General features: G+C 35.7%; 2 protein-coding genes and 1 long non-coding RNA gene across 3 annotated transcripts; 1 reads left to right on the forward strand and 2 right to left on the reverse strand.

Annotated features, from left to right (window-relative positions):
* Positions 1-2,139: 2,139 nt before the first annotated feature.
* LOC121239738 (pentatricopeptide repeat-containing protein At1g62350) lies at positions 2,140-8,305 on the reverse strand. Its single transcript, XM_041137043.1, has 2 exons — positions 7,861-8,305; positions 2,140-3,000 (listed from the first exon to the last, which is right to left on the reverse strand). Exons 1-2 carry the CDS (start codon positions 8,227-8,229, stop codon positions 2,584-2,586), a joined length of 786 nt encoding a protein of 261 aa, XP_040992977.1. The 5' UTR covers positions 8,230-8,305; the 3' UTR covers positions 2,140-2,583.
* Positions 8,306-10,243: 1,938 nt separating this feature from the next.
* On the forward strand, positions 10,244-11,562 carry LOC121239739. The gene is made up of 3 exons (XR_005935353.1): positions 10,244-10,268; positions 10,870-10,961; positions 11,129-11,562. It is a non-coding gene; the product is annotated as an uncharacterized LOC121239739 (long non-coding RNA).
* Positions 11,563-19,803: 8,241 nt separating this feature from the next.
* LOC121238201 (putative disease resistance protein RGA3) lies at positions 19,804-22,350 on the reverse strand. Its single transcript, XM_041135040.1, has one exon. It carries the CDS (start codon positions 22,348-22,350, stop codon positions 19,804-19,806), a length of 2,547 nt encoding a protein of 848 aa, XP_040990974.1.
* Between the last annotated feature and the right edge of the window lie 2,882 nt (positions 22,351-25,232).

The following is a 25,232-nucleotide window of genomic DNA, read 5'->3' on the forward strand; positions in this document are numbered from 1 at the left end:
TACTCGTGAGTCATGACTGAGGTGGCTAGTTGATGGGTACCTAGGGCGTAGGTTAGGGTTTTTTTTAATCTGAGATTTGAATGAGGGGGGTGGTGTGGGCAAAGTTTTGAATACCGTACTAAACACCGTACTAGTCAAGGTACTGGAACAAAATATTTCAGTACCTGTACCATTTCGTATATCGTTTCAGGATAGTCAATATATGAATAAATTATATATATAAATATATATATAAATTATATTCCAAAATAATAGTCTATATATAAATAAATTATATATAAATACATATATATATATTATAAATAGCCTAGTCTGAATTTTGGATAAAAAAATGAGCTTGTAGTTTAAAAAAATGAAAAAAATATATATTAAAGGCCGAAATATCTACCGGTACGAGCCAAAATACGGGCCAGTACAAGCCGAAATATCAGCCGATATGGCTGGTACGAAATATATGTAATACTTATATTGGACTAGTGGCCGACACGGCGTATATCGACCGTACTGGCCAGTATGGTATGGTATTTAAAACAATAGGCATGGGTGAAGAGTGAAGATTGAATTGGGAGTGGCTGTGTGTGGCCCATGCGACATGGGTTAGGATTTTTCAGTTTTAGATATAAGGGTATAAACGTAATTTTAAATTTTTCAACGGGTCAAAACGGGTGGACCCGTTATCGACCCGTTAAGTAATCGTGTTTTAACGGATCAACCCGTTTTGACCCGAATCCGTTAAGACTACAACCAAAACTGTTATTATCATATCGTGTTTATATTAGGTTAACAAGTCGTGTCACATATTGTCACCCCTAAGATTGATATTCCTTGTTCTAAAAAAAATTAGGACCTATTGGATCCACTTGAAAAAGCTCCTCTGTCTCTCCTTTCCCTTATTTTGTCCTGAAAAATGTTGCAACTGCTATCCATTTTTGTCTCTTGGTACATTTTCTCTCAATTAAATGTATAACAAAACCCAGCAATCTTTTACCCTTATTCACTCATTCTCGTTGATAGTTGATCTTTGGCAATTAAAATAGTTTTCTTTTTAATCGTAGTTCATGAGCAATGTAGGAGTAATTGAACCAACCTAATTGATGATTGATACAACAAAAACCAAGACTGTTGCTCAATACACATGAACTATCATTCTCTCGAATTGCTAGACTTTGGCCAACATCGATGCTGACCGTGTACTGAATTGTGGGCTGAAATCCCACACTTATTCTTGTTTTACTTTTTTGATGATATAGAATCTCCGAAACCACACAAATGGAAAATATTAGGAGTAATATCCGCATGGTCCATTGGGCCTGCAGGGGAAGGTTTTGGAACCCCACTCCAGTACCAGGGCCGAGGTGGATGAAGGGCCAGGGTCGAACATTTCATCCACCCCTCCCCCATCCAATCCAATGATAATCATGACCCATTAGGCCTAAAAATTATTTCTAATTTTAAAAAAATATTTTTCCAAATTATCGCATAATTAAAATTATAAATTAAAATTTATATTTATAACAAAAATTTAAAAACTAACAACATAGTTTTTAATCTCATTAGAATTGTATTCACTTCATTGAATTGCCTAATGAGTCTCACATTGTTAAGTATGATTATTGTATTACATTGTCCTCTTATATAAAAGTTAGCCTAAGAGGTGAGAATAATGCAATGACTTGAATACAACATCAAGTCTTCAACAAATTATATATATTTATATATAATTTATTTATATAAATATTTAAAAATACATTTTTTTTTACATAACAGGACGGAGGACGGAGCAGACAGGGGTTACACGCCCGCCCATGCGGGGGCAGGGTTGCGGGGTGCAGACCCCTGCTGCCCTCCCCTAGAAAATATATTTTACCAAGATAAACCCAAAATCCGTTAATCGCATATTTATCCCACAAATCAAGTAAATCATCACCATTTGACCAATGAGACGTGACCCGTAAAATCTGTTTCCATCCAAAAGTTTGAAGTTTAGATCTAGAGAGCATATCAAATACTAATCTCATCTAGAGAAACCAGCCCTTATCGCACCATTTGAGCCAACCCCTCTAAGGGTTAAGAACCCCATAAAAGGCCTTCTACTACTATTATATGTTTAATTTAAGAAAATATGATGCAAAAGAAAAGTGAAAAACAAACTAGCTCTCATTAGTCCAGGGATTCAGGAAAGTACAAGTCTGTGTTATTATGATGTTATGTTATAACCTCTAACCCAAAATATTATCCCAGCCGATTTCCTTGGAAATCCAAAAAATACGAGAAATGCATCATGGTAAAATATTATCCTGCTTTCAAAGAAGACCTCAAAATTGCATCACATGAACCATTTCCCATGCCGAGTGAGAACAAGGGGTAGTCAATTCTCATATTCACTGCATGCCATGAAAAGCAAGCTTCCGAAGTTAGAGACCATGAGTGAGCTTTTACAGCATTGCGAAGGAGATAAACCATGGGGAACTCAAGCAAATGCTTCAACTTATCACAAGCATCTAATTGCTTCTAGCCTTGCCCACGGCTAGCTTTTCCCAGGAAAGAGTAGTCTCCTGTGGAGGAAAGATGCAGTAGCACCATTTACTCATCCCCAATCTTCTTTCTCCAATCTTCATGTTCAAACAAGTCTTCAGGTGGGTCATAAACAACCATATCAGGAAACAGTTCTAAAAAGTCATCTTTTATCTTCTCTCTCAATTCTGGGTATGGAAGGAGCCCTTTCAATATCACTCGAAAAGGCAAAGAGATTGGAGGATCAGGGGATAGTCTCATTTCATCATATATGTCCATTGCCTCCGAGGGCAACTCGTTATCTAAAAAGGCTCTGATAATGTCCCCAAATGTATGCTGATCAAAGAGAACTTCCTCTTTCTTCAGGTCTTCCCAAACCTGCTTTGCTTCATCAACCTTTTTGTTTCGTGCAAGCATCATAAGCATGTCCCTGTAAAAGTACATGTCTGGCCGGTACCAAATTTCTTTACGAACCACATCGTATAACTGAGAAAGCAAACAATTTAAGATACTCAATCATTGCACACTGCACATTTGGTATGGCTGATTTAAAATTACAGTATCAAAGGGTAACAAAGTTATCAAGTAGCAGAGGAAGAGCCAGAATTCACGGGTTTCCATAAAGTAATTGTAAAAGGAAAAAGATTAGAAAAGAGCCAATAAACTCTCATATGAATGTCAACTTCACCCCTCAAGAAACTGACGTGAAGGGTGAAATCTAGAGTTCCAAACCCACCAAGAGTGGGTCCAACTTACCATTATGATGGGGGGAAAAAAAAAAGAACAGCACATAATGTACTCTGCTTCGTGTTAACAGGCCATATGTAAAAGCACCTAACCCTGGTGCTAAGGTAATACAACAAATAACATGAATGAAAATTGTACAACGTGCTTGCAAGGAAGGTTATTCTGTTAGAGAATTTGATTTGATATTATCATAATCAAGTTATTTGATTTACATAATATCAAATCAAGAGATTTGATTTTCATGATCAGAATATTTAGCTTACTTGATCTCCATGTAATTTCCCTATAAATAGGGACCTATGCTTCCTATTCAATCAAAATTGAGAATAGTAAAGATGTAGCCCATCAAAGTCTCTCTCCCTCATTCTCCTCCTTCTCTGCTCTATCTCAATTTATGTTATATTTTATATTTTCTATCATAGTAACATAAATAAGATGAACAGGAGCCCCTCCAATAAAGGTAGATTCACACTCAAAATGCTCTACCAAGTTCTAATGAGCCCAGGTATAACCACATTTTCATGGAAGAATATATGGAAGACAAAAGCTCCTCTAAAAGCAGTTTTTTTTGTTTGGACAGCCTCTAGCAAGATTCTTATCACAGATAATCTGACTAAACGTTGGGCAATGGTATTGCACTGGTTTTGCATGTGTAAGAAGAATGGTGAATCGGTAGATCACCTTCTTTTACATTGTGAGGTGGCCAGGACCATGTGGGATGATTTTTTTGTAGGAATTGAATTATCTTGGGTCATGCCTCTTAGTGCATGTTTGAGATTGCGGTTGGTAATATAGCTTTTAGCTTAAGGCTAAATAGTTGTAGAGCTTAAGCTATTAAAAAGTTATTAACTTTTTGGTAACCATATTTCTAAAGCACTTTCAAACATGTTACATTTGTTTGGAAATAAATTTAAAAAGTGCTTTTTGAGGCCTAAATAACATAAAAGGTCATAAGTTAAACAACAATACAATTACGCTCAATATTAATAGCATTTTCACTAGATATCTCTAGTTTTCCATCATGAGTTTCCACAAATAAGATCAAAGGGCAAAATAGTAATTATCTGAAAATTGTATGGGCATTTTCACCCATTGACAGTTTCATTTAAAATTTTAACTATATTTCGCATTACCCGAAAAATGACATTTCAGGAAAAACATCATTTTATCATTTTTTTTTATACAAGTAAGAAGAATTTATTAAACCACGTAATTAGGCAAGGCCCAAGTACACAGGAAGTATAAAGAAGATGAACCTAATTACAAGCTAAGCGCTGTCATTTTATCATTAAAGAGCAATACTTACTGGCAGCAATCTCAAACATAGTTTTTAGATTATTTGAGATTAAAAAGCATTTTAATATGCAACACCCAAACAGCCTAATTTTATCATTAAAGAGCTCTTAAGAATATTTAAGCACTTTTTTAAACTCCTAACCAAACCCCAAATAAGCCCTTAGGTTGGTGGATTTTGTAGCAAGCTGGAGAGGCCTCCAAGGTAATCCACAAGTGGCAGCAATCTGGAAAATGGCTCTTATATGTATGTGTTGATGGCATGCATTTGGTGGGAGAGAAATGATAGAAGCTTTGAGGACCCCGAGAGGACAATGGATGAACTTAAAGTTCTTTTTTGAAACCTTGTTCTTATGGGCGGGAGTCATTGATTTTAAAGGACTAAGGTCTCGTTTGTTTTCACAGATTAGATTTGATGAAATGAGATGAGCTGAAATTAAAATCAAAAGTTGAGTAAAATATTCTTAGAATATATTTTTTTAATATTATTTTGGCTTTGAGATTTGAAAAAGTTGAATTGTTTATTTTATTGTGTGGGAATTTAGAAAAATTGTAATGATTAGATGAGATTAGATGAATTGAGAAGAGTTGTGAAAACAAACGAGGCCTAAATGTCCATGATTGTCCACTTTCGATTGTATACCCTAGTTACTTACTTCCCATGTGTACTTCCTATGTACTTGAGCTATGTCTTTTTTATGAATAAAACTTCTTGATTACCTATCAAAAAAAATTCTATCATATTTCTCAATCACAAAGTGATGAGGTGTCAAACCCTATGACCTAAAGATATCAAAACCAAAAAATGTTAAATATATCAATTAACTCAGTGCATTTGTTCTTAGCACAGTACACTACATGCAAAGGGATTTATTAAATGAGTATTGATGCACTACTTTTTATAAGATTTTTTGTAGGTAGACCTAAATAATACTACAAGACTGCCAAAGAAATCCAGCAATTAATTTTTCTTACTATTTGTACACATAGAAGTGCTTGAAAATTGTAGTCAAGATCACTATATAGTGCAAGTAAGGTTGGGCAGCGGGGCCTCACCGCCTGTATGTCCGGCCCCCTGTTTAGGGGTGGGCAGCGGGCGCCCGCCACCCGCTGCACCGCCCTGTTCGCTCCGCCCCCGCCTGGGTGGGGCAGGGGATCCGCTCCGCACAGATGAGGGGCGGGGGCCCCCCGTCCATATGAAAGGGGACTTGCGGAGGCAGGGGACAGAGGGGGCTCAACCCCGCTCCGTAAATCCCCCGCCCCGCTCCCGCATGTCTAAGGCTGAGCCTTTGAGGCAAACCCCCCCCCCCCCCCCCCCCCCCCCCCCCCCCCCCCCCCCCCCGCGCAGGATTCCTCAGTTTCACTTTCTCTTTCTCGAACGCTCTCGTCCCAGACCCAGACTCCCAAACTCTCTCAATCTCTCTCGAACTCTCTCAATCTCTCTCGATCTAACTCTCTCGATCTCGTTTGCCATGGAAGTAGCAGACGCGGGCAGAGGACTCGATTGGGTTTGTTGTAACGGATGCCGCTTAGTTTGGGGGAGCCGAGGAGAGGAGGGGGGGTAGGGGGCGAACAGCAGACGGATGGAGGTCCACCCCCACACCCTGTGCAAAGGACAGGGTACCCTGCCCCCGTCCCCCCCCCCCCCCCCAACACCCTGTGCAGGGGGTGGGGGTCGGGGAGGGGGTGACCTCGCCCTGTAAGGGAAGGGTAGCACCCCTGCCCCTGTTGGCCCATGCGAGGGTATCCACCCCACCCAGGGGGCGAGGCCCAAGTTGGGCCCAAGCCAGCTCGAGGTTTACCCCAGCCTAGCCCGCACGAACATGCATGGATGCGCACACACACACACAAACACACACACATATATATATATAAATATATGATAGGTTTATAACGAAACAGTATCCAAAACGGCATCATTTCATTATAGGGTTACAAAACCATACCGTCTACCTATAATATCTCTCTCTCTCTCTCTCTCTCTCTCTCATTCCAGACTCCCAACTGCCTCCCTTCCCCCACCCCTCTTCTGAGCTTTCTCTCCGTCAAGCTTTCACGCCTTAATGCCAGTGGCCACGGCCCACAGCCACCATTCTAGGACCTTGACTTCTCTCTCATTTTTCTTCTCCTCCCTCTTCCCTCCTTCTCCTCCTCCTCAAAGCCAGCAAAGATGAGAGAACTTCTCTTCATAACGTTGTGATGGGTCATCGTAACTTCATTGTCGCATGTAACGGCTGGTGGTTGTGACAGTGGGTGACACCGGAGTTTGTGATGCTATGACAGATCTTCGAGTTTAATGACCCACGACCACAACCAAGGGCCATACAAATCTGTCCACAGACCTCTAAAGATCTGTGCACAAATCTGTATGACCCATGACATCGGTCGTAGCTTGTGGGTAAGTTGTTCGATTTGTTCGATTAGGTGTTTTGTTTGATATGTTCGATTTTCTGATCCGTAAGACCATAAGTTTGTTTGGTTGTAAGTTTAGTTTTGGTTTTTGTTTGGATTTGTAAGATCTGTAATGTTTTGTGCAATTTGGTTATAATTTTTTTTTATTTTGGTTGTATGTGTATTATGTAAGCCCGTGACACTGTGTAACATAGTGTTCAACGGGGTGGCAAACGGACTTGGGGGCCAATCCACCCCCCGGAATCCAGACGGGAGCAGGACAGGAGCACCCCCTGTTCCGGGGGTGCAGGTAGCACCCCTAAATGCAAGGAATCAACTAGGTTAGCAAATCCTGTCCTTTATTACTTTCAAAGTTCCACATGAGCCGAAAAGTAGTAGAAGACTCGCAGATTTGGATCATTGTCTATGACTTCGAAACTTTTCCAACAGCCTTTTACAACAATTTTAAATCCAACATCAAGCTACAGCTGAGTTCTTAGTGTATATCTAACGTACGCCATGTAATTGATACTAAAAATAAAAATCAAGTTTCTTTTTCCTTCCCACACTTTCTCATAGAGCAAAACAGAGGAAAAGTAATTCTTCAAAAATTAAGACATTATACATCAGCCTTCCAAAATTTGGAAATTCTAATAGCCAAGCGCGGCATATCAATTTTTTTTATTGTTCCAATGAAACAAACAAACCCAAAGCAATTGGAACTAAGCTAAGACGGTATACGAACCGAATTTTTTATCAACGAATTCGAGGATCGAATATCAGGAAATGTTGTTTACCCAACGTTCTCACGAACCAAATAGAACCATCGTTAATGAATATCTTTTTTTCTTTTACGCCATTTTTTCTCACCAACCAAACAGCGGATCAAATTTAGATTGAATAGAAATAACGAACCTTCATGCAGAGTAAGATCTGATCTTGTCTCTGGAACTCAGCGAGAACGGCGAGGAGATCGGATTTGAGCAAGCGGGACACATGAGACCGGATGAACCGGTCCAGGCGTACCTCGTTGAACCGGAGCCTCTTAAGCTCTTTGGCGACGATCAGACCCTCCTTTCCCATCTCCTTCTTTCTTCTCCATATCGACAAGCTGGGACTGGATGCCGACCCTGAAAGATAACGCAAAAACCATTTTTGCTGATGGTTTTTTGAGAAAGTGTCTTGCAAAAGCAAAGGGAAATTTGGGGAAAAGGGCGAGGAGGGCAGGCGGGTGGCGGTTGAGAATGAGGTTTTTCTGAAGAGATTTTTAGCTTGACGCAGCATTTAGCTTCGTTCAACACTCCCTCTCTTGTCCCTAGAGACTGAAATCCTGGGTTCTCGACAGAAATTGGAACATTTTTATTTTGAAAAATGCTGTTTGCACCCGGGAGGGTATCCGCTGGCTACCCGTGAGTCCACGTCAACTTATTGAAACGGTGCGTATCACACAATCGTTTCTTCTCCTTATCTTCTCGGTTCCTGAAACTCAGCAACCGAGCACCCCGTGACTTTGCAACTTTGTTTCGAAGAAACTCGAACCCCAGCAACCTACACGGTCATGGAACCCCGCACAGAACACAGCAACATTCCCAAGTAACCTGTAAAGACGATTCACGCAGGGAGTTCATCTTCTTCACCCCAAATAAGCTGCCCCACCGACGTGCAGAAGACGAAACACGAAGGGAGGTACTGGATTTTTGTCATCTTCTCGTTCGCATGCCCTAAACCAAATCTCTCATCGGCAAATAGAAGCAAAACCTTCATAAAACAGAGGCATAAACCAGTTTTCATACCCACGACGGCAAACGATACCCCACGGCTTGAGCCTGTAGCACTATTGGACGGCACTCTCTAACACAGAAATCTGATCTATCTGTGCAGATGAGGATTCGGTTCGACGGCACAGCGTTCGCACAACGACGATGTTTCTTCTAGGATGGGTTCGACGCGACGATGGATGACGACGATTTCACTTTCGTCGTGGTTCGTTCGACGGCGATTTCAACGCCACAATGCCGTTGGTTGGACGGCACTCGTGACTGGTGTAGACATGTAATTTTTAACATTTTGTTCTCAGTTGTATAAAAGAGCAACTATGAAAATATGAAATTTGTTATATGATTATATGAAAATTGTTTGGTTCTATTCAGTATTTTGTTATTATATAATGTTGCATCTTAAAACTTTTAGCATAACTTTTTGTTTATGCTTATGTCCCGATTTTATCACGGGTGTAAAATTATGGCCTCTATTATAATGTCAGTACCAACATCTCTATTTTTTGTGTACCCATTTGGAAAATAAAGTAATTTTTTACATGATCTTTTTTATGTGTACACTCAGGACTCTGAGAATAATAAGGGAAATATTCACATTCTGTTTCTGCTCGGTTGGCTGTTCGGATTTATACAATCCTACCATCGTGGTTAAACATGGAATACATTCTGTTATGATATTGTTCAATTATGTATATGCCAAATGATTTTATTTGTTTTAGTTCTGCAAATAAATGTTTTTCTGAAGTTCAATTTGATAATTTGTTTTGTTGTTCCTTCTGTATTGGCTTATGTTTACATATTAGTATATGTTCATTGCTTACGGACTTGTTGATAACTCACCCAATTGCATTCAATATTTTTAGATGATTCTGATGGTTAAGCCAGAATCAGAAATAGGAAGATTGGGCTGGATGACATGAGGATAGTGAATTTTGTACTTAAAGGTATTGTGATTATTCAAGGATTTTATTCAATAGATTGAACCTCATTATGTTGATATGATTTATTGGGATGTTGATAATTTCTCAGAGACTTGTGAAATTGTTGATTAATTATGTTGAGATCTTTGTAGAGGAACATCTATATTTAGTGTGAACAAATGAGTTTCTATTTTATAAGTAAAAGAGACCATCTAAGAATGAATAGTAAAATTATTTTAAAAAAAAAAAGAAGGAATAGTAAAATTTCGACCACTTCTTTATTTCATTTTTATCTCTCTGTTTTATTCATTTTTCATTTTTGTCCCTTTGCATGCCTCTGTCTGGGGTTGTTTTATTCGATGGGACAAAATGGTAAAAGCTGCATGCCCTAAAATCCTCATCTTTCTCTCTCTAAGCTCTCTCTGGAATTTTTTCAAGAACCCACAAAACCTAGAAAGTAGAGGAAGAAACTTTGCAACTAACAAGAAAATGAGTTTTTCTTATCGAAAATGAAGCAATAACTCTCATTCATTTCGGCTCAAAGTACCGATTCAAAGTTTATTTACTTAGCTTTTATTGTTGTTGCATTTTGTGGACTTTCTTCCTCAGTTACCCGCTGGTTAAGGTACGAATGGAGGTTTTCTTCAGTTTTTGTATTTTCTTCTTCTTCATTCTTATTCTCTCATTTTTTGGTCTAATCTATGAGTTAAGGAGGTTGAAGTTTCTGTGAATAGATGGCTTAGATTAAGGGTTGTGTTTTGGTCAATTAAAATTGGGGGTTTATTGTATTAGGTTTAATTTGTTGACAAATCATTGAATCGAGAAATGAACCAACATCACTTTTTAAGTTCATATTAATGCAAAAGTGTCTTGAATCTCTTGAGATGTTATCAAAGGTCGTTACCAATGATATCATGTGTTGTTTTGTTGTAGAGAAAAAAAAAAAAAAAAAAAAACATCACTTTCTCTTCTTCTCCATTGCTGAGATAATCTATTGAACTGTATCCTTACATGCTTTTGCAAATGTGACTGGCACAAGTATTAATACTATCAAAGGATAACTTTAATTCTAATTTTTATAATTACTATCATGACTTTCAAAGATCTACTACATGCAAAATTTTTTGGTGGATTTTTTCTTTCTTTCTTGTACTTCCTTTTTTGTTTTTCTTGGAATATCTTGTTATAATTTTTAAATTCTCATACTATTGTAATTCTTGTGGCAGCAAAGTTCCTTCTTGGCTTACTACTTTTGCACCAGCAGATGCTCTCACCATGAAAGAGGAAGCCTGGAATGCATTCTCAGAATGCAAATCAGGTTTGCCTAGCCACTAACAATTGACAGTTAAAGAAAGTTCAAGAGAAATTTCTTTTTTTCCCTTCTTCAATTAGATCATTATTTGCTTATCTTTGTCTATTTTTTGTTGTAGTTGAAGTTGTCCTGTCATGAAAATATGTTGGCTGATTAGACATTGCATTTGATAGGTTACCGGTTTAAATTTGTTGCTCGAGGTGATTTTTTCTTAACTGCCTCAGCAGACAAGGTAAGCATTTGCTTTCCAAATTTGTAGTTATGAATCATGAATGTTGACATGCACCAGTTGTTCTTAAGAAAAGGAAACTCTTTTTTTTTCAGAAATTTATTGTTATGTTTTTTTGGACAATAATATTTCCTTGACCATCAGATTAAGTGTGTATGGGTGATTTTGCAAATCTTCTTGACCATTTGATTAAATATATGTAGAGAACCTGAATTGCAAATATTAATTTGGGTGCAACCCAGAGGAAATCATTAGGTATTGGTTTAAGCTCTGATGTCATTTTAAGCTGCAAGTGAAGATTTAAGCATTATTATCAAAGGTAAGTACTCTATGTCTAACACAGTTCTACCAAATTTTTGATCCAATCCAAAATTAATTACAATAAAAAATTACGCTAGACACACCATAAACTCCTGCAGCTAAAGATGGCAAAACTCTAATAAGATGTAACTCTAATTAAAATTTGTATACGTAATAGAAACACTACCTGGTGCTGTGATTCCATGGAAGTTGAAATCACCCACGAGTTTCCATAAGTTATCCTCCTAAACCAAGAAATACAATTATATTTAAACAAGAAGGGAGGTCATAACCATGAAAAGAGCATGAGTCCTACATTACGTAGAAATGTTAAGAGATAACACCTCTCATGATGGCTTGTCATTTTTGTCTATGGCATGATCACACTCAACCAGCCATAATAGTTAATTGGACTCTAATTTTTCCTTTTGGGTTGGTTTCCTTCTTCTTTTTTCCAGCAAAGTGAAATCTCCATTTATTATTTGCTCTAAATATGTAGTAGCATGCTTTTTGGCTGAAATTTCTGACAAACAGAAAAGTTGATGCACTCTATCTAATATCTAAAAAAGAATATCTTATTTCTGTTTTGATGCCTTTGCAGGTATATGAACACATAACATTTGAAATGAGAAACATATATCCCTTGGGTGTTTTTGTTAACCAGCCTCTATTAGTAAAACAATGTTATAATTTTTATTATTTTGTCATCCTCTAATCAGAGTGTTTTTGTTAAGAACTCGAGAAACTTTGGTGGCTTGTTCAATTTATGTAAAGAATGTGTTTAATTTGGTGTTGTTTAGAATGTATCTTTGAAGAGCTTCCGTCTTGGTTTTTGTCATCAATTCAATGTTTTCAACTTAATTTTCATGAATCTATTCTAAGTTTTAGTGCATGTTGTTATGAAATGATAATGTATTCTTCCATTTTGAAGATTTTAATTAATTTTGGCACTTTTTGAATGAATTGTTACTGTTATAGCTTTGGCAAAAATATTTTCTACAGAGCTATTTTATTCTTCCAATTGGGCGCTACGTCCAGGGTTACTAGAATATTTATAAAGCTTTCGGAGTATATTATGCTGAGGTCGTTGTAGAAGAACATCAATATTTAGTGTGAACAAATTACAGTTCCGCTTCTAAGAGTATTAGCATTGGTCTATGCATATGTATATGCAAAATCACCTCTTTTGCATATCCACTTTACCATTCAAGCAAAATTCTCACATTGGCTTATGTATATTTGAAACAAAATAATAATAATAAAATATTATTATTTTATTATTATTAATTTTTTGCTAAAATCAATTTTTTTATATATATTTTATAATTAGCATCCACTACATACATTTGACATTAATAATACAAATGCAATAATAAAAAATATAAGTTTTTGTATATATTATATTAAAAATATAATAAAATGAAAAAAATACATATAATATATTATAATAATAAAATGAATGTGCAAGTGAAGGTTTGTTGTGCTGTTGAAGAATGGAGAAAAGAAAAGGATTGTGAGAGAGAGAGTGGGAGGAGAGAGAAATAATGATTAAAATATGATTTGTAGGGTGAATAGTGGTTATCCAAATTTGGATAAACACTATTTATAGGTCACTAAATATTTGGATATGCATAAGTCAATATAGAAGATTTTAGGGCCATATTATGCAAATATGACTTTGAATATGCATATGCATAGACCAATGCTAATGCTATGTCCGACCGTTTATCTCTAATAAACAGCCCTCCTATCAGAATCAGTCACGTCAGAATTTACACCAAAAGAGAGATAATCTCAGCCACAAAAGATTAGCTTTGCCCCTTTCAGAATCTCTTTGTCCCTGCCGTTCGAATCACACAAAACTATCCTGCCCCTTTCAAAATTCATCTCACCGAGACACAATTCACATGAGGGTCATCATAGTCAAACGCCCCAGCCGAAATACCCCATGCGAAGTACATCTCTTCTTCAGATGCCTTAATCCAGTCGAATGCCCCTCACAAATTTCAGATTCGTCAGCCACCAGTTTCAGCGCCACCATCTCCGTTGCACCCATCATCTCCGTGGCCCACCATCTTCTTTATTTGATTAATGCATTTCTTTCTCTGTTTGAATGTCTTGGAATCCTTTATTTCAGTCCAAACATTATAATATTTATCATTTGACTTACTTTTTTTTTTCAAGTGAGGCAGTAGTTGGAGGAGGTAAGCAGTAGAAAAAGAATGATGTTGTAAGAAGAATGATGAAGCCGAAGCAAGAAACCGTAGAACACTCGGTGATATTGGGAATCTGGTAACCGTCCGAGGAAGCGAGGCAGATCAACTATGAATTTTATCCCAAGACCAGCACCGCATCAAATACCTATAGTCTGCCATTTCTGGCACAAACCAAAGACGCAAACATAAAGAACAATCTGTACCCATTTGTTTTTCTTAATGTTGATGGGAATTTATTCATCTTCTTGAATAATCAAGCTGTTTTATTGGACTATGAAAGAACAAAATCGTGAAGACGGACCCAGCAATAGCAAGAAGCGATCCAATGCGATAGACGAAAACAAAGATGAAAGGGAAACACCAAAAGCTAGTAGTCCTTCTAATCGGGTGAGGTGTGGTCACACGAAAATAAAGATGAAATGCAAACGTGTCCAAATACTATTGGTGGGCTGTTTTTAGTAGGTTATAAGCCCAACCGGTCGTTTTCTCAATAAATTAATGAGTTTATGTTTATAATACCTTTGAAGTATATATTATATTGTACCGATGGGAGATAATTTTAAGTAACTTGAACTAACTTCCTAGACCTCCTTCCCAATTACAATATCTTTTAGATATCAGGAAATAGAGGAAATTACGTACCTAGCTATATATAATTCCCTCAAACTACCAGCTGATTTTGCAATCATCTCATTAAATTATCGATTTCGACATTTACCCTACCCTAAACAAATAGCAACTTGAAATAAAGTCTATTTCCTATAAACAAAACAAAAAAACAAATAGCAACTCTCTAGTTAGTAGTTACTTCTATGTAAGCTAGTATCCAAAGAACCCTTCATTAAAAAATTAAAACATGAAAAATATCTAAAAATGATTATTTTTGCTTCGTTACTTCTTTTTTTTTCCCCAATGAGTCCAATCACTCTTTCCACGTACACCCAATAAAAATGTGCGTTGAAAACTTATCAATCTAAACCCATCTTTCACAAAACTTTAAAAAAAAAAAAAAAAAAAAAAAAAAAAAAAGAACATAGGAGAAATAATTGAATTAAAAAATTATGGAAAATCTTCAATCGAATTAATAAATTATGACAAATATTCAGATTTTCAGACTATCTTATATTAATTAAGGCCCAATTTGTTAGATTATGTAATAAAGTTTTAAATTTTTGTGTCGTTATGGCCAAGATTTTGATAAGAGAATGCCTCCCACGAATCATGCTCCAGCTCATGTCAAGACAATGCCTCCCACGAATCATGCATAAGCTAGCATTCACTTATACTTTTAATACTTTTAATACCATTAATATATTAATTTTACCAATTTTAAATTGGATTTTGGTTGGCTTCCACCTTATAATTCAGTAGCCACACGACAGCTATAGTTTGAATAGTCCCGTTTTGATAGAGAAAGTGTCTCATCTTATCTCATTAATATAATTTTTTTAAATTTTCACATAAAATATAATAAACAATTCAACTTTTTTAAATTTTAAAATAATAATAATAATAATAATTAATATTATAATAATATTTTATTCAACTTTTAACTTTTTATCTCAATTTATTTTATTTTAACTCACTATTAAAACCGTACCTAAGAAACAAATATACATGAATTTCTTTCCTTTTCCTTTAAAAGCAAAGGTGATACGATAATAATATTTGTCGATATAGAATGCACACATTTTTTTTAAGAAAAGTGAATAAATATAGATGTTATATAAAAAAATTAATTTTTTAATAATAAATTTTATTATTTTTTAAAGAGAGTGGGTAGTGCTTTTAGAATTCATTTGACTGTATATATCTAAATTACTCAATCCCATTATTCTTGGATGCTTGCGGCCTAGCCTACTTTACATATGGCAATAAGACGGAAAGCTAGCTAGAAGTTCGGTGTAATTGCCACTATTCTTCGCATGGTCATTTGTGACCGACACAAGGAAAAAAAAGAAAAAAAAAAAGGAAGACAACGATGCAAAACATCTTTTTTTTTATCAAACGAACAATTGCATTCAAATCAACTAAAGAGGTTACAAACGGCTATCAAACCAAATGGCTTGAGAGATAAAGTCTGAAACCCATTTCACCACATCATGATAGAATTTACAACCCAAGCGTGTCTAGCTAGGCCATGAGCTTCCTCATTGCCTAGTCTATTCACATGACAAACTTTTACATCAACAAAATTTCTCAACAAGAACCTAATCTCATTGATGATAGACCCCCATGGTGACTGGTCTGCCGATACATCATTCAACTCCTTTACTACCAGCAAGCAGTCTGATTCCAAAATCAGATTCGTGATCCCCGTGTGCGAAATAATTTGAAGGCCACGTAGAGTAGCCAAGAACTCTATCGTCTCTGGTTGTTCCACTTCCCACTCAACCTTACTGGCTGCCATGATGACCTTCTCAAGTGCATCCCTTAGAATAGCGCCAACCCCTGCTTTCTGAAGATGATGGAAGACCTCTCCATCTATATTGAAAAGTGATAAAGAGAACTTGATGAATTTCCAGTTCGGTGTAATTGCCACTATTCTTGGCATGATTTGTGGTCGACACAAGAAAAAATAAAAAAGAAAAGAAGGAAGACTACGATGCAAAAATCTTGAAAAGTGATAGAGATAACTTGAACGAATTTCTAAAAAGCAGGAGGCAAAGCATCTTCAACAGTAACGAGACTTTTCTTGTGTAACAGGCGGCAGTTTAGATTCGTTTAATAATTATAATTTTTTTAAATTCTTATATAAAATATAATAAATAATTTATTTTTTTAAATTTTTAAAATAATAATAATATTAAAAAATATTATTGTCAAAATATTATATTCAACTTAAAATAGTTAAAATATATACTGCAAAATATAAATTTTATCCATTGAAGCCCAAAGAAAATAAAAATAAATATATTCACATTATTCTTGGATACTTGCCTGCTTTACAAATGGTAAGAAGATACACGAAAGCTAGTTGGAATTTAGACTCCCGCCCGTCGAGCTTTGTCTCCTGCACTTAGTGTGGTCGAGTTCAGACTCTCGTTAGAGCAGTGCGGTCAAGCTCTACCTCCATCGGAGCGGGGCGGTTGAGTTCAAACCCCCGCTGGAGTTAAGGGTGAAAATTTTTCGGTCCGAATCCAAAAAATCGACCGGACCGAAAGGTTAGCCCAAACCAGGTCAAACCAAATTCACCCCTACTCGGTTTCGGTCCATGTTGTCTCCATTACTCAATTTTCATTCCGGTCCCGGGATATGGTTTTTTTGCATCAGATAGGATCAAAACCGACCTAATCACTTACATATATATATATATATATAATTTTTAAATATTATATATATAATATATTATTTTTTATAGATAGTTGTATAAGTTAATTATGTAATTTTCTCTAATTTATCACCATTGACCATATAAAATGTAAAATACTATATACTATTAACTAACTAATACATCATACAAATAAATTATACGATAATATATGTTGTTATATGTACATACGTACTTTACTAAAGTACTAATTTATTAACCATTAACATCATAAATATAATTATAATTAATTATTTTTTAATGAATTAGTTACATAATTCATATTAAAGAGCTCACTTAATTTTAATTTTACTAATTTAATTAATTTTTTGTATTAATTTATCTACCAAAAAAAAAAAAGAGGAAAAAAAAGTTTTCAACTCATATGGATTGAATCGGACTGAATTGGATTGATTGGACCATGCGGATTGATAGCTAACAGTCCGGTCTGATCCTTAGGGGTAATTAGTTAGGTTCGGTCTAGAAAAAGGGTGGGTCAAAATTTTCAGTCAATGAACCCAGATCAGACTAGACTAATTACACCCCTAGCTGGAGCAAAGCGGTCCGTTAGCTATCGGTCTGGTCGATCTAATCAATCCAGCTCCATCTCCCGCACCACGCGTGGTCAATTCCATATCCCGCCTATACTTCAGTAGTGCGGTCGAGCTCAGTCTTTCACCGCACTCAACAATTAGTGGAGAAATACCTCTCCCAAATGTTCCAATCCCTCTTAAGAAAACATGCCCATACTATATATCCCACAAGCATTGCTTATGGTATCTATATGGCAATATCTAGCTGTACAAGTCTTTCGCCACACTCAACGTTTAGATTCTTCCTTTAGGAATAGGCACCTAATGAGTTCTTTTCAATAACTGATATTAATTTTAAAAAAGCCCCAAACCAGGAACATAAACGATAAATTTTCCTAATATTAACAACAGCAAGGATTATATTTTTTTCGATCCATGAAGAGTAATATTAGGTATAAGTTTCAAATAAACAAATCTCATATAAATTTTTTGTAAAATACCTCAACAGTAATTATACAACATAGTGTATGGGAATGATGAGTAGTAAAGTTCCAAACAAATAGAGAAAATAGAGTATCCCAACAGTAATTATACAACGTAGTGTATGTGAATGATGAGTAACAATGTTACAAACAAATAGAAAAAACAGAGTACCCAACTGTAATTATACAACTCAAGCCAACAAGAAGAACCAACAAAGGCGCGCAACTGCCCAAAAGGTACTGGCATAGTAGCATCTTCACTTCAAAATCTAGTCTTGCAGAGCCTCACTTTCTACATGAAGACAGAAACACAGACACAAAAACATTATCTATATAGATAAGATGGACTGAATTCATTAAAAAAATATTTATTTATTTATCTTTTTGGTACCACTATAAGTTATTTCGAGGAGCATTGTTGTTAAGCTTACCAAAACCTAAGCCCGTGTTTAGTTGCATGGATTTTTTTTTTATTAAATTCCTCAATTTTTTTTTTTAAAAAAAAATAAACCAAACATAGTTCAATCTAAATAATAATAAAAAAAAATCTATTTCAAATTTTCATCAAATCATGATCTCAATATAAAAATCAATACCGTTTTTACAATCTCTAAAATAAAATTTAAAAAACTGTATTCAAACAACTTTTCACTCTACCTATCCACTTTCACAAAATCTAATCCAAAATTAATTAAAAAAATCAATCAAGTTTTCTCTCTCAATCTCCAAAACCATCTCATTCTCAAAATCTTTCGTTACCACACATAAACATGCCCTTTAGCAATTAATTGGCAAAAAAAATGTTTTAACTGAGTGTTTTTATAAGACAGAACTAGCTAGTACTAATGACAGGTAAAAGAAGAAAGTACTAACCTTTACAACACACAAAATGGTGGAACCAAATTGGTTTCTTCTTAGGCAAAATTGAGGTTTTAGGGACTTCAGGGCAATCAATTTGCAGGTCAGGTATGTAGGCAACCTTCGACCAATCTGGACCTCCTCCATCTTCCTTTTGCAAGCGCTTTGCCAACAGTGGACATGATTGAATTTTCAAATGAGAAAGAGATTCAGGAAGCCCATCCTCAGGCAAAGACTGAAGCCTATGGCAATCCTCAATGTAAAGGTCTTTGAGTGAATGGAGGTTCTTGAGTATCTCCTTGGGGCCTAGGGACTGAAGAAGAGGGCATGAGCCAATTATAAGACACTCCAATGTAATGGGTAGCTGCTCTTTAATTGTCTCCAACATTGGACAGTTTCGGATAGAAAGTAGTTTGAGAGAGGTCAAGGTTCGTAGCGACCCTTCTTCAGACTCAGATATAGACACCAGATCTTTGATATCAGAAATGTAAAGCGCCTTGAGCCCAGGAAGATGGGGCCATTTCGGAATTGAGGTTAGGTTTGAGATGCTAGAAATAACCAACGAGTATAGAGAGTTGGTATCTGGTATTGCCCTCACTAGTGCTCCATCATGGCATGCATTTAATGCTAGATGCTGAAGACGTGCACAACATGGTGATGGTGGGAGAGTAGTCAATAACTCACAGTTAACGATCTCCAACTTTTGTGGAAAGAAGATCTGTGGTAGTGCATGAAGCTTGGGGCAGCTTATTACCTTCAGTTCTAACAGGTTAGAGAAAGAATGATGATGACGTTGACCAGCTTGGTCAATATTATTGCCTACCAATCGCATCACTAGTAGTATTACTTCTTGCCATTCCTCCAGCATAAGATTGTCTACGAGTATTAAAAACATCAAAGATGGGCCACTGGAAGACTCCTCAAGGAGTTGCAACCTTGATCTTCATGACATTCAGACTTGGAAAGATGCTGGGCAACTCCCGTAGATTGGGGCAGTTGGAAAACTTTAGGCGACGAAGGGAATGGCAATCAACCTCCGGCCATTTCTCTAACTCCAGCATACGTTTCATGTAGAGTTCTTTTAGATTTGGTAGTCGATCGCCTATAGTGAGGGTTTTGCATTTTACGCAACCATCCAAGGTAACCTTGACCAAGTTCTGGAGTCGCCCTTCACTCATCCAAGTCGGGAATTCATTGCCACCGTAACGAAAAACTTGGAGCTCTTTGAGATCTGGGTGAGGTTGTAGGTCTTCGAGTACACTCCTTTCAGCTGCTTCATCTTGTGTGTTGGGAACCCTGTCACTCCATTCAAATGTCAACTTGTCAAGGTTTTTCTTCTCGTTCAACTTAGCCTCCCCTGCATTAACTGCATTCTCTAGGTTTGAGATATGCAATGTTTTTGAAAGGTGCTCCATGTTCTTCAATTCTTCAATTCTATACCCGTTCTCATTGCCAACGCGAAATGCATGCAAGTTATGCAGATTGGTTAAATTCCCCATTCTTGGTGGCAACTTGGAGGAGTACTTGAACCAGAACATATCTTCAAGATCAAGATGTCGCAGATTAACCAAGTTCCCAAGGTTCTTGGGCAATCCAGAAAGCCAAAGGCACCCTTGGAGTTTCAATGCTTGCAAATTGTAGAGATTGCAAATTGAGTCAGGGAGAACTTTGATTTCTGTTCTGGAGAGGTCGAGGTACCGCAACAACTTCAATTCCTCAATTGAGTCAGGCAATACCAAGATGACACTTGAACTAAGATCCAACAACCGCAGGTATTTCAATGTACGAAATAGGTTTTCAAGAACCTGATTACTGAAGCTTTTCAAGCCCTCACTAGGAAATAAAAGGGATCGCAACTTCTGATCATTTTTGACAATCTGTAGCATAGGCTGCTCGAGATCTTTACCTAGTAATGACAGATGACGAGGCTGTTTGGAGAAATTCCATGAGTCGTTATCCTTCACCTGACAACAATTGGGGCTTGAAATCGATAGAGCCAAGTCATGCATAAGATCGTGCATGATGTATATATCCTTATCATCAGTGTTTGAAAGTTGAAAGAATGACCTTGTTGTGAGCTCATGAAAATGTGCAATTCCAGTCTCCTCCATTGTATCTCTTCCTCTAGATTGTATAATCCCTTGTGCAATCCAATATTTTACCAACTCTTTCTTGTTGAAAGCATAGGCCTTGGGAAAAATGGAACAGTATGCAAAACAATGCTTTAGATAATAAGGTAGGTGGTCATAGCTGAATTTCAGAATAGCCATAATCTTGAACCTGTCAAATCCAGATTCCTGCTCTTGCTCTTCTATTTCCCATATTTCGTGATTTTGAATTTGCTTCCATTTGTTTACATCATCAGTGTGATTGAGCAAGATACCTGCCATTGCCTTGACTGCCAATGGGAGGCCTTTGCACTTTCCAATGATCGTTCTACCAATACGTTCCAAATTCTCGGGCAAACTACCATTCCTGCATACAATCCTCGAGAATAAGGACCAGCAATCATCTTCAGACAAATAGCTTAGATTGTATGGAGGTAGTGTGGCTATGACAACCCTGGTATTTCGACTAGTTACCAAAACTCTGCTTCCCTTCGCTCCATTTCTCAATAGACCTAGCAAGGATTGATCCCATCTATTGTAATCCTCCAACCAAAAATCATCCAGAACAAGTAAGAACCGTTGTTCTCTCAAGAACTCTAGAAGTCGAGAATGAAGGTGGCTTTCAGAGCTTTCGTCAAGTTTCACCTTAGAATGGAACTGAATCATTTCTTTGAGGATCCTCGTCGGGTTAAAGTCGACTGTGACACAAATCCACATTCTAGATTCAAAATGATGAGCTATCTTCTCGTCGTTGAAGATAAATTGAGCAAGAGTTGTTTTGCCCAGGCCTCCCATTCCTATGATGGGAATCACAGAGACATCGCCTTCTCTATCGTATTCATTTGAAAGCATCATGTTTATGATATTTTCTTTATCGGCATCCCTTCCAACTACATCTGATTGGACCATATGAAACACCGTGTGGTTTGGGGTCTCGAGCTTTCCGACATCAACTTGGCTATTGAGATGGAATCTTTCTTTTTCTGTAGAAATGACATCAAATCTTCTTGAAATAACTTTGATCTTATTTGCGACATCATGTTTGTAGGCTGTGTTACTTAAAGGAGTTTGGAATCTTCTGCGCACCTTTGCGTCAGTTGCAAAAGTATCTAATACGTCTTCAGCATCAAAAACAACCTCCTGAAGCTTTTCGAGCCAATCTTTCAAGTGTTGCTGGTTGAGTTGCTTCTTCTCCGCATCTTCAAGCACAGCTTTGATAGAAGTCAGATGGCTTGAAAGCCTCTCCAAATCTTCTTTCACGCCATGGATCAAAGAATACTCCCCACTGATTAAGGATGAAACAATACGAAAGATCTCACTTAAAAAAGGCCTTGCTACTAATGAAATAGGATCGGCCATAGATGGGTAATGCTTTTTGATATATGTTCTATATATATCTCAAAAGGAAGAATAACTGGAAGTTACTTTGTTCATGTGGTTCCTTATATATAGAGTAATTCTTCATACATATCAAGTATGATGTGTATTGCATATGAATGAAAAGAAGAGGAATTTGCCAATGTAACATCAAAATAAATTTAAATTTTCTAGTTCTCACTTTATTCAAATCTCCAATGCATTTAACACGGTCAACTCAAACACACACAAGACAACACATTAACTAAAAGATAAAATTGAATATTTAAAATAAAATTAATCAATTTATTATAGTGACGGCTAACAACTTCATCATCACAAAAGGCTTTACAAATTAATGCGAAGAAATATTAATGATCTCAATTTGAATAGGTTTCTAAAAATAAAATAATATTGATTCTAAATGGATACTAATTTTTTTTATATCTGTTTTATATATTACCAAATGAAGAATAATTGGATGCATAGTTTACGTTGTTTCTATAGTTCTATATATTTAAAGAGAGTAATTCATAATATACATATCATATTTGATGTGTATCGTATGTTGACGAAAAAATGAAGAAATTATAATTGTAACATCAAAATGAATTCAATTTTCCTTGCCCCCACTTTATTCAAACCTCCAATACATTCAACACGATCAACTCACACACAAGATAACACATTGAATAAAAGACAAAATTGAATATTAAGAACAAAATTAATCTATTTTTATAGTGACGGCTAACAACTTTATAATCGTAAAAGTATTCATTAATTAAGGACCAAGCAATATGAATGATCTTAATTTGAATAGGTTTTTCTACAAGTGAAAAAAGATCGGTCATAAATGGATACTACTTTTTTGTATTTATTCTATTATCACCAAAGGAAGAATAACCTATGCATAGCTTACTTTGTTTCAATGGTCCCTTATATATATATAGAGTAATTCTTAATAAATATCATGTATGATGTGTATTGTATGTGTACGAAAAGAAGAGAAAATTTTCGTTGTAACATCAAAATAAATTCAAATTTTCTAGTCTCCACTTTAGTCAAATCTCCAATGCCTGCAACATGGCCAGCTCAACACACACACAAGACAACAACATATTGAATATTTAGAAAAAATTTCATCGATTTCTATTAGTGGCGGCTAACAACTTCATCATCACAAAAAATTTTATTGATTAAGGATGAAACAGTATGAATTATCTCAGTTAGAATAAGTTTTGCTACAAGTGATATTAATCGTACGTAAAATGGTACTACTTTTTTATATCTATTCTACATATGTCTAAAGGAAGAATAATTGGATGCATGGCTAACTTTATTCCTATGGTTCCTTATATATAGATAGAGTAATTCTTGATACATATCATATATGATGTGTATTGCATGTGGACGAAAAGAAGAGGAATTTATCACTGTAACATCAAAATAAATTCAAGTTTTATAGTCCTCCCTTTATTCAAATCTCCAATTCCTGCAACATGGCCATCTCAACACATACACAAGACAACACATTGAATATTTAGAAAAAATTTCATCTATTTCTATTAGTAACGGCTAGCAACTTCGTCATTACAAAAGTTTTCATTGATTAAGGATTAAGCAATATGAATTATCTCAATTAAAATAAGTTTTGCTACAAGTGACATTAATCGTAGTAAAAGGGTACTACTTTTTTATATCTATTCTATATATGCTTAAAGGAAGAATAATTGGATGCATGACTAACTTTATTCCTATAGTTCCTTATATATAGATAAAGTAATTCTTGATACATATCATGTATAATATGTATTGCATTGGATGAAAAGAAGAAGAATTTGCTACTGTAACATCAAAATAAATTCAAGTTTTCTAGTCCTCACTTTATTCAAACCTTCAACGCATTTAACACGGTCAACTCAAACACACACAAGACAACCCATTAAATAAAATATAAAATTGAATATTTAAAATAAAATTAATCTATTTGTTATATCATTGCAAAAGGTTTCATTAATTAATACAAATCAATTTTAATAGGGTTCTAATAGTGAAATAATATCGATTCTAAATGGATACTATTTTTTTTATATCTATTTTATATATCACCAAATAAAGAATAATTGGATGCATGGCTTATGTTGTTCCTATGGTTCTATATATTTAGATAAAGTAATTCTTAATATATATATATATATATATATATCATGTTTGACGTGTATTGTATGTTAACGAAAAAATGAAGAAACTGCAATTGTAACATCAAAATGAATTCAATTTTCTTTGTCCACACTTTATTCAAACTTCCAATGCATTCAACACGTTCAACTCACACACACGCAAGATAACACATTGAATAAAAGATAAAATTGAATATTAAGAACAAAATTCATCTATTTTTTTATAGTGATGGCTAACAACTTCATAATCGTAAAAGTCTTCATTAATTAAGGACCAAGCAATATGAATGATCTAAATTTGAATAGGTTTTTCTATAAGTGAAATAAGATTGGTCATAAATTGGTACTACCTTTTTGTATTTATTCTATTATCACCAAAGAAAGAATAACTGTATGCATAGTTTACTTTGTTCCTATAGTCCCTTATATATAGATAGAGTAAATCTTGATAAATATCATGTATGATTTGTATTGCATGTATACGAGAAGAAGAGGAAATTTTTATTGTAACATCAAAATAAATTCAAATTTTCTAGTCCCCACTTTAGTCAAACCTCTAATGCTTGCAACATGGCCAGCTCAACACACACACAAGACAACACATTGAATATTTAGAAAAAATTTCATCGATTTCTATTAGTGGCAGCTAACAACTTCATCATCACAAAAGTTTTTATTGATTAAGGATGAAGCAGTATGAATTAT

This window comes from Juglans microcarpa x Juglans regia, chromosome 7D (genome assembly GCF_004785595.1).
Source record: "Juglans microcarpa x Juglans regia isolate MS1-56 chromosome 7D, Jm3101_v1.0, whole genome shotgun sequence".
NCBI classification, from domain to species: Eukaryota; Viridiplantae; Streptophyta; class Magnoliopsida; order Fagales; family Juglandaceae; genus Juglans; species Juglans microcarpa x Juglans regia.